The 10000-nt window shown below is 49.2% G+C and overlaps 1 protein-coding gene across 1 annotated transcript in view; it reads left to right on the top strand.

Annotated features, from left to right (window-relative positions):
• adamts6 (ADAM metallopeptidase with thrombospondin type 1 motif, 6) overlaps positions 1-10000 on the top strand; it is a 117694-nt gene that overhangs the window by 72351 nt on the left and 35343 nt on the right. The window contains exon 15 of the mRNA XM_056290478.1: positions 9080-9275. Coding sequence (XP_056146453.1) covers positions 9080-9275 — 196 coding nt within the window. The remainder of the gene's footprint in view (positions 1-9079; positions 9276-10000) is intronic.

Below are 10000 nucleotides of genomic sequence, written 5' to 3'. Positions count from 1 at the left end.
TTCTTTCCTACCTTTTTTCCTACCTTTCCTACCTTTTTTCCTACCTTTCCTACCTTTTTTCCTACCTTTCCTACCTTTTTTTCCTACCTTTCCTACCTTCTTTCCTACCTTTCCTACCTTCCTTCTGTGATGAGTTTTTAAAACTTCCTCACAGCCTTTCTCACTCAGCCAATGGGGAGCCTGCTGGCTGACCTGTCTGGTGTACCCCACCAGATCCGAGGGCCCCGTTTCCCCGAACTAAAGCACGCCACGGGGAGGAATATACGTCGTCGTCAGAACGTGGGCGGGGCTGGCGGCCACTCAAGCCAATAAAACCTCCTCTTTTCCTTCCTTTAAAAGGACCTCGCTGCTCCGCGAGCGCTCTGCTGATTTGGTGATAAAAGCAAAGGGAGGCAGTCCAGATCTTTCCACACACGCCAGTTCCCACGAGACAGAAACCTGATGTCTTTATATGGGAAGTGCAGAATCACCTGCAAGCGATTCTGCACAGTAAACAATCAGTCAGAAACAACAGGACGCAGCCTGCAGATATGAGGTCTCGTTGCAGAAATGTCCTCTCAAGCAAGCAAGCAAACAAACCCAGTTTTGATTTGGTAGTTTATAGGCCGGTGACGCCACCAAATACCAGTCTATAAGTGGCTGGAGACAGGCCCGCCCACAGAAATGGCTGGAGCCCCCCCCCAATACCCCCCCCCTCCCAATCTGCTCCCCTCATATCAACGTATGCACGTGCTCTCTCTCCGACTAAACGCATACATATTAATTGAGAGACTTGCTAACGGGGGCTAAATAGGCAAACACACACAGTACAACTCTGACACACTTAGACACACTAAGGTCAACAAAGATCTGCTACACTTACACCACATATTTCTTAGTACAAAATGTAGTTTATTTTTTTTGGGGGGGGGGGGGTGTTTACCCCCCCTTTTTCTCCCCAATTGTACTTGGCCAATCACCCCCCTCTGCCGATCCGGGGAGGGCTGCAGACCACCACAGGCCTCCTCCCATACATGTGGAGTCGCCAGCCGCTTCTTTTCACCTGACAGTGAGGAGTTTCACCGGGGGGGACGTAGCGCGTGGGAGGATCACGCTACCCCCCCCCCCCCCAGTTCCCCCTCCCCCCCCATTAACAGGCGCCCCGACCGACCGGAGGAGGCGCTAGTGCGGCGACCAGGACACACACCCACATCCGGCTTCCCACCCGCAGACACGGCCAATTGACCTTTCGCAAAGCCCCGCCCCCCTTAGTTACTGTTGCTATGCCCGTCAAGCGTTCAGAACTATCCAGGAAGTAGCCGGGAAACACCAAAACATGAAGGAAGAAATCAGCACATTGTGTGGGTAAAAGTAACCGTAATGATACGTTAGCTGTGTTAGCTATCGATACTAGCTAGTAGCTAGCTTAGCTTGGAGCAGACAGGTATTTGTGTTGATTCTGGGTGGGTGAAGCTGGCCATGGAGTCTGCTATCCTGCCACATCTATTGCCCACATTGCACTTCTTGCGTTCTGGGTTTTGGGAAGGGACAGAAAATTACCCCCCCCCCCTCCAGACCTGTCAGATATCCAGTATCCGGTCTGCAGGTCCCACAGGCACACCGCTTCAGCATTTTGCTGTGTGTTTGACAGCTTGACGGACCTCCCTCACATAGAAACCGTTGCTAAGGTAGGATTGGACAAGCGCCGCTCTGGGGCGGTGCCAAAGGTCAAGTTGTGTCTGTAGGGGCAACCAAGCTGGAGGTAACAGGGGGATTCGAACCAGCGATCCACATGTTGGTAGGCAACGGAATAGACCGCTACGCCACCCAGACGCCTGGCCCTGGACCCCCTTTTTTTTTAACCCGGACCGGCCCGCGGACGCTCCACCACCCCCGTCCCATCATTGCTACTGCGGCGCTGGTCCCGAGCTGTTTTAACAGCAAGTTCGAGGCTCGTCCCCAGCAGCAGAGAGTTGCAAACCCCACCCCGACATGCTCAGTTGACTTGGGCTTTTTATTTGAATGGACCCTGCTCGGGTCGGACTCACTCACATAGACAACCCAATGAAGTATTGTTATATTGATTAAATGATACATATTGTAACTAGTATACATACACATGTGTGCGTGCATTACACGTGACACGTGACCATGCCATGTGTGTGTGTGTGTGTGTGTGTGTGTGTGGGTTTGCGTGCATCAGAGAGAACGTAAAGTGGTACTGGTGTCGGGCCGGGGCTGAAAACTTGCAGACTTTGTCAGGCAATGGCTTGACGGGCCAAGGCTGGGCTAGGGCTGGAGTTTTTGGGCCATGCACGGCTCGTACTGGCAGGCCACACACACACACACACACACACACACACACACACACACACACACACACACACATTTGTGCAGCTATCCTTATTAGGACGTTGCACTGACTTCCATTCATTGCAGACAATCTAACCCAAACCTGAACCAGAACCAGAACCAATTCATACCCTACCCCTAACCTTAACCAGAACCTCAGAGATGAGGTTTTGCCTCACTAGGACCGGGCTTTGGCCCCTTTAGGACTACTGGTCCCAACAAGGTCAATGGTTTATACCAGAAAATGTCTCCGAAAGGTCGCAAAACCCGCACACACCTGTAGCATAGGCAGAAATCACAGTGTGGGGAGAGAAAATCAGGTGCCCATCCAAGACCAGGTTCTGAAACACATGTGAGCCACAATAGCTCTACTTAGCTGAATGCAAGTGCACTCACCAAATAATCACTTCATTTGAAACTATCACATGACAATAGATTTTAGTAGGATTATTTCTAAATTTAAATTTTATGCTTTTGCAGTATTGAGTGGGACATATGCTGAAAACACATCTGCTTTATGATTAATATTTGACAAATTATGTAAAAAATGGTTAAAAAAACACCACAGTGCAGCAGAGGATTACATTTGACTCCACATTAATTTTCCTGTATATTATCATATTTTTGTATATTATCGTATTTTTGTATATTATCATATTTTTTATATTATCGTATTTTTGTATACTATCATATTTTTGTATATTATCATATTTTTGTATATTATCGTATTTTTGCATATTATCATATTTTTTATATTATTGTATTTTTGTATGTTATCATATTTTTGTATATTATCGTATTTTTGTATATTATCATATTTTCGTGGGAAAAAAAACTGGTTATGTCAGTTGACATAACCAGTGATACCAGCTGACCATGTTGCTTCTGGTCAAAGGCCAGTTCGTTGAAGAAGCTGATAGTCAACAAGCTTAAGTGGACTGAAAATGATTTATTTTACTTCCGTGCAGAAAAAGCATCCGACAACACGAGTCGTCAGGGGGAAAACACGTCTACTGTTGTGATTTCACTTGAGAGAGAATATCTGGTAACACCCAATCAGGGTGAAAACATGTCTTCAAAAGTTGTGTGTGTGTGTGAGTGAGTGAGAGAGAGAGAGAGAGAGAGAGAGGAGAGAGAGAGAGAGAGAGAGAGAGAGAGAGAGAGAGAGAGAGAGAGAGAGAGAGAGAGAGAGAGAGAGACAGGGAGGGGAGACAGAGATGGGGAAGGTGGTAGAGACAGTGATGGGGGAAAGAGACAGGGAGAAGAGAGAGAGAGATTGGGAGGGGGTGGGAGAGAGATGTGGGAGAGACAGACGGGGGAAGGGGTAGAGAGAGAGAGACACGGAGGGGAGACAGAGATGGGGAGGTGGTAGAGAGAGAGATGGGGGAAAGAGACAGGAAGGGGTAGAGAGAGAGATACGGGGAGGGGGTGAGAGAGACGGAGAGAGAGAGACAGGGAGGGGAGACAGATGGGGGAGGTGGTAGAGAGAGAGATGGGGGGGAGAGACAGGGAAGGGGTAGAGAGAGAGATACGGGGGAGAGAGAGGGAGAGAGAGACAGGGAGGGCGTAGAGAGAGAGATATGTGGGAAAGAGAGAGAGACGGGGGAAAGGGTAGAGAGATGGGGGAGGGAGAGACGGGAAGGGGTAGAGAGAGAGACACGGGGAGAGAGAGAGACAGGGAGGGGAGACAGATGGGGGAGGTGGTAGAGAGAGAGATGGGGGGAGAGAGACAGGGAAGGGATAGAGAGAGAGATACGGGGGAGAGAGAGAGAGAGAGAGAGAGTCATGGAGGGCGTAGAGAGAGAGATGGGGGAGAGGGAGAGAGACAGGGGAGGGGGTAGAGAGAGATGTGGGAGAGAGATGTGGGGGAAAGAGAGACGGGGGAAGGGGTGTGGAGAGATGGGGGGAGGGAGAGACGGGGGAAGGGTAGAGGGAGAGACAGGAGGGGAGACAGAGATGGGAGGTGGTAGAGAGAGAGATGGGGGGAGAGAGACGGGGAGGGGAGAGAGAGAGATACGGGGGGAGAGAGAGAGAGACAGGGAGGGGAGAGAGAGAGATACGGGGGGAGAGAGAGAGAGACAGGGAGGGGAGAGAGAGAGAGATACGGGGGAGAGAGAGAGAGACAGGGAGGGGAGAGAGGGAGATGGGGAGGGAGAGAAGAGAGAGAGAGAGAGACAGGGAGGGAGAGAGAGCTTTGGGGGGGGGGGGACGGGGGGAATCATGCGTGTTCAAGGCCGTGTGTGTGCTCGATATCGTGTCCAGGCAGTCTTGTTGCTGCAGAGGAAGGTGTGAGTCAGTGTGGCAGAACTTCTGAACTATCAGGCTGTGTGCTTGGAAACCTTCGTAGTTCTCCGTCATGAGTTTTGCAAGATGCCAGGTTCAAAGCTTCTGGCTCAGAGAATATGTGCAGTGCATCTGACTCACAGTAGGATAGGAGGTCAGGTGGATGAGGCCAGCTGAAGACCTTCTTCTAAGCCCAGCTGTACCACGCAGTTGACGTCCACTTCTCCACCCACCACCCTGGAGGACCTCTCCCACAAAAGACTCACTGTCGGACCCGAATGAACTTGTCTCTCAGATTCCTGCTGACGGTCGGTAGACGTTGAGGGGAGGATTTCCGATTGAAATCTGCTGCAGATGGATCAAAGCACTTGCAGATACCGGGTCTTGCACAGAAACCTCTGAAACGTCTCTCCACTGAATTGCAGCGAGCTCTTCAGAGGTCACTTGGGGGATTTTCAGCGTACCTTTCACGGCCAGGACGTTTGTCTGGACTGATTGGTCGTGTTTTGCAGTGGCTTCCCTCGGATATCCAGTAGTATTCGATGCTAGAGGGTTGATTCTTCAGGAAGTTGTTAAGTTCCTCAGCTGTTTGCAAGTCAGTGCCTCTTTGGACTGCTGAATCTGCAGTAAGCTCTGCAGCCCCACCCACTCCATCGGGGCTGCTTTCCCATGCATTTCTCACCGACGTTCCAAGTGACCCTCTGGAAGCCACACAGAGAAGGCACTGTGCTGAGTCGATAAACGTTTTTCTTGTTCCTATATTGGGTCACTGGTCCATCACTGATGATATGTAGAGTACAAGGTGCTGCGTTACATTTGCCTATGACATCCCTCAATGCAGGTTCCATGAAAATAGTTGCAAATGGTATGTATGTGGAAGTATGGATGTGGAACTAAACTGTGTTTTTAGTGTCGTTGTGTGTAGTGCGGGGAGGTGTGTCGAGGGTGTCTGGCTGGGAGAGCTGGCGTTGGCTCGGCCGAAGGAGTCTGGTCTGCTGTGTCCTGTGGCCAAGGGACCACGGCCCTGCTGGAGTTGCGCCCGAACAAGAAACACCAAGGGCGGTCTGAGAAGATGCGGAAGCAGGGCAGGCTAAGCTAACTGCTAGCCCACGCAGACGGGGCAGTTCAGTTCAGTAACACCGAGGGCGGAGTGTGTTTTTAGTGTCGTTGTGTGGAGTGCAGGAAGGTGTGTCGAAGGTGTCTGACTGGGAGAGCTGGTGTTGGATTGGCTGAGGGAGCCTGGTCTGCTGCGTCTGGTGGGGCCCAGGGACCACGGCCCTGCTGGAGTTGCGCCCGAAGAGGAAGTACTGAGGGCGGTCTGACAGGACGCGGAAGCGGGGCAGGCTAAGCTAACTGCTAGTCCATGCAAACCGGCAGTTCCGGCAGTCATCCTGGCTGGCGTTCGCATTCTTGGACAGTGATTTTTTTTTTTTTTAGTTTGATGTATGTGTTCTTGTGGTTTTGTAGTTTTTGTAGCTTTTTTGTAGTGTGGATATATGTGGTTTTGTAATTTGGATATGTGTTTTGTCTTTGTGTTGCACTTTTGTGGGCTGGGGAGGAAACAACATTTCGTTTCAAATCGTGACAGATAAATGTTCCTGATCCCTGATAGTAGGTTAGTGTGTAGTGCATCTTTAATCAGCATCATAAACTACTGATATTTGACAAAAGTGGCCTCTAACAGCCTATTATACTATGGTGACGTCATGAGATAAACTGATACATGAATTGATATGAATAACACATCTGTATTTTATATATAAATCTGTGCTCTGCCGCTCTAAAAACAGCAGTCAGCACAGTCCAATGGGGGCAGTCTTTTTAGCAGAGAGCCCACCACAATTCATTTATTTCATATACTATAAATAGGATTCTACTATTTGATGTCTTCAATAGGAGCAAAGTACAATCTGGTGGAGGAACCACTTTGTTCCAGTTGATGCATGTCTAAACCATCTGTGAACTTTCTGCACGTGTGAGAGCAGGAAGTCGTGTAGCCTGGAAGTCCCATAGCGTTAGCCGTAGCCACGTACTTCCATGCGCTAGTCTGGCACGAGAGACGCATCTGCAGAAGTGCAGAATAAGGTAATTTTAACTTGTTCGAAAGCGTGGTTTACCCCTGTTTTTTGGTTTCAGTGGAACATATTAGGACATGTCCTACTGTACTGTCTCTGAACAGGAGACACTTCGTGGTGTTTTAAGTCTTACACAACTGCTCTGTTGGACTGTTATGAAGCTCAGTGTAGGCAACTGGTACATTTCTCAATACTGGGTTTAAAAAAACAAAGCAAACCTCGTCTATAATGGGGGTAAAGTCATCTCTTAACACTTTAACACTAGTATGTAAAATTGTAGAGAACAGTAAGATCAGGACTCAGGAACATTTATTTATTTGACCCTTTCATTTCATTTGCATGAAATTAAATGATATATCGTTTTCCCCAGCCCACAGCAGTGCAACCGCAAAGACAAAAACACATCCAAACTACAAGAACACATATATCCAAACGACAAAAAAACTACAACAATTACTAAACTACAAAAACATACATGTCCAACATATATAAAAAGAAATTTTTTTTTCCCATTGTCCAAAAGAGCGAACGCCAGGATGACTGTCGGAACTGCCGGTCTGCGTGGGCTAGCAGTTAGCTTAGCACTGCCCCGCTTCCGCGTCCTGTCAGACCCGCCCTCGGTGTTATCGGAACTGCCGATCTGCGTGGGCTAGCAGTTAGCTTAGCCTTCCCCGCTACCTCGTCCTGTCAGACCGCCCTCAGTGTTATCAGAATTGCCGGTCTGCATGGGCTAGCGGTTAGCTTAGCCTTCCCCGCTACCTCGTCCTGTCAGACCGCCCTCAGTGTTATCAGAATTGCCGGTCTGCATGGGCTAGCAGTTAGCTTAGCCTGCCCCGCTTCCGCGTCCTGTCAGACCGCCCTCGGTGTTATTAGAACTACCGGTCTGCATGGACTAGCAATTAGCTTAGCCTGCCCCTCTTCCGCGTGCTGTCAGACCGCCCTCAGTGTTATCAGAACTGCCAGTCTGCATGGGCTAGCGGTTAGCTTAGCCTGCCCCGCTTCCACGTCCTGTCAGACCACCCTCAGTGTTATCAGAACTATCGGTCTGCATGGACTAGCAGTTAGCTTAGCCTGCCCCGCTTCCGCATCCTGTCAGACCGCCCTCGGTGTTATCAGAACTGCCGGTCTGCATGGACTAGCAGTTAGCTTAGCCTGCCCCTCTTCCATGTCCTCTCCCAGCCATCAAACGAAGGCACAAACTTAGACGCGGACGTGGACAAAGACACTGCATGGACGGTACTGGGTGAGGCCGCCGCAAACGCAAGTTCGCGCCGCCATCTTCCCACACCGGTGCTGGGTGGGGCCGCTGCAAACGTGAATTCGCGCAGCCATCTAATGGGGAGATGAGCTCTGTTTGAGCAGCGGTATAGCTCTTGTTGGCAGTGGCTGTGGTCTGTCTGTGTCAGTGTTACAGTGGTGTCCGACTCTGGTTTTAGTTCTGTACCACTAATGCCCCTTAGTATGTAAATAAGATTCCACAACTGGCTGCATAGTGTAGCACAAACCTCATAACAGTAGGTTTCTATTTATTTGCAGCATTTGCATGTATTTAAATACACTCTGCCAAGACATTTTATATCTGGTGTAGGTTCGTGCTTATTAAAACACACAACTGAGATGAGTTGATGATGAAAACTAAGATTGCAAGCGCTCGTTTCATCTCTTAGACTGGGGCGGCACGGTGACCCAGTGAGTTAGCACTGTTGCCTCACAGCAAGAAGGTCCTGGGTTCGGACCCCAGGCCGTCCCAGGTCCTTTCTGTGTGGAGTTTGCATGTTCTCTCCGTGTCTGCGGTGGGTTTCCTCCGGGTGCTCCGGTTTCCTCCCACCATCAAAAAGACATGCATGTCAGGGTTTAACAGTCCTGCCTGTGCCCTTGAGCAAAGCAGTGGAAAGAAGAACTGGAGTCGGTCCCCGGGTGCTGCAGCTGCCCACTGCTCCTATACAATAGGATGGGTGAATACAGAGAACACATTCGTTATAAGAGTCCAGTGACAAAATCAAGTGGCTTTCTTTAAAATGCACCTATACTGGCATACCTCTTCAGTTATAGACGATGGTAAAAATAAGATAGCTCCTTCATATACAAACATATACATACATACATACATACATACATACATACATACATACATACATACGTATATATATATACATATATACGTATACACATACATACGTATACATATACATGCATACATACATACACACACACATACATACATACATACACACACACACATATATGTATGTATGTATGTATGTATGTATGTATGTATGTATGTATGTATGTATGTATGTATGTATGTATGTATGTATGTATTAGTGTGGAATGAACGATTGTTAAGATCTGGCTTTTTTGTGTGTGTGTCTGTTTTGTCTGTCATCCAGGTGGTGTGAAGCCCTGTGCGTTAAACTGCTTGGCAGAGGGTTACAACTTCTACACCGAGCGCTCCCCCGCGGTCATCGATGGCACCCGTTGCCAGGCCGACTCCCTGGACATCTGCATCAATGGAGAGTGTAAGGTACGGGACATAGTCGTAGTGGCGCCACTCTCACTGCTGCAGGAGGGGTCGCAGGTTGAAAGGTGCAGTGACGCGTCAAGTTCCTCAACACGGAGCTCGTCGTGCAGCGTCTGAACGCCGCGTCTTTTGACGTGCCTGCTCTGTGCAACTGGCGGTAAGCCGGCTAGTTCTAAAGACTGATCCAGATCCAGTATTATGGTAGTGCTGCACGTGAGAGAGCCCATCCTACAAACGTGATCAGCGAATACCCGGTAAACACCAGTTTGTCTGACAGGTGTTGTTGCTTACATTGTCGCCATCTTGACTCCTTTCCTGAGAAGTTGTAGATTCGTAAACATATATAAGAAACAATACAAATGGGGAGAAAAAGGGGGGAAAAACTCCCCCCCCCCAAAAAAAAGTTTGGGAAAGTTTTTACACATGTGAAAGCAGCTAGCTAGCTAGCTAGCTAGGAGCTGGTTTAAATGTGCAGCAGAACAGAAACACCACCCTTGTAGATTCGTAAACATATATAAGAAACAATACAGGTCGTGACACGAGAAACGGTGTGATGATTCTCAGTCCCTGATGTCTCACCTTTTCCTTAAAAGTCAAATTACCATCCGGGTAGTGTAGCGGTCTATTCCGCCAATGTGGGGATTGCTGGTTCGAATCCCCGCGTTACCTCCGGCTTGGTCTGGCGTCCCTACAGACACAATTAGCCGTGTCTGCAGGTGGAAGCCGGATGTGGGTGTGTGTCCTGGTCGCTGCACTAGCGCCTCCTCTGGTCGGTCGGGGCGCCTCTTCG

This window comes from Lampris incognitus, chromosome 12, assembly GCF_029633865.1.
Source record: "Lampris incognitus isolate fLamInc1 chromosome 12, fLamInc1.hap2, whole genome shotgun sequence".
NCBI lineage: Eukaryota > Metazoa > Chordata > Actinopteri > Lampriformes > Lampridae > Lampris > Lampris incognitus.
The sequence above is the reverse complement of the archived record's forward strand: the minus strand, read 5'-3'. Positions and strand labels throughout refer to the sequence as shown.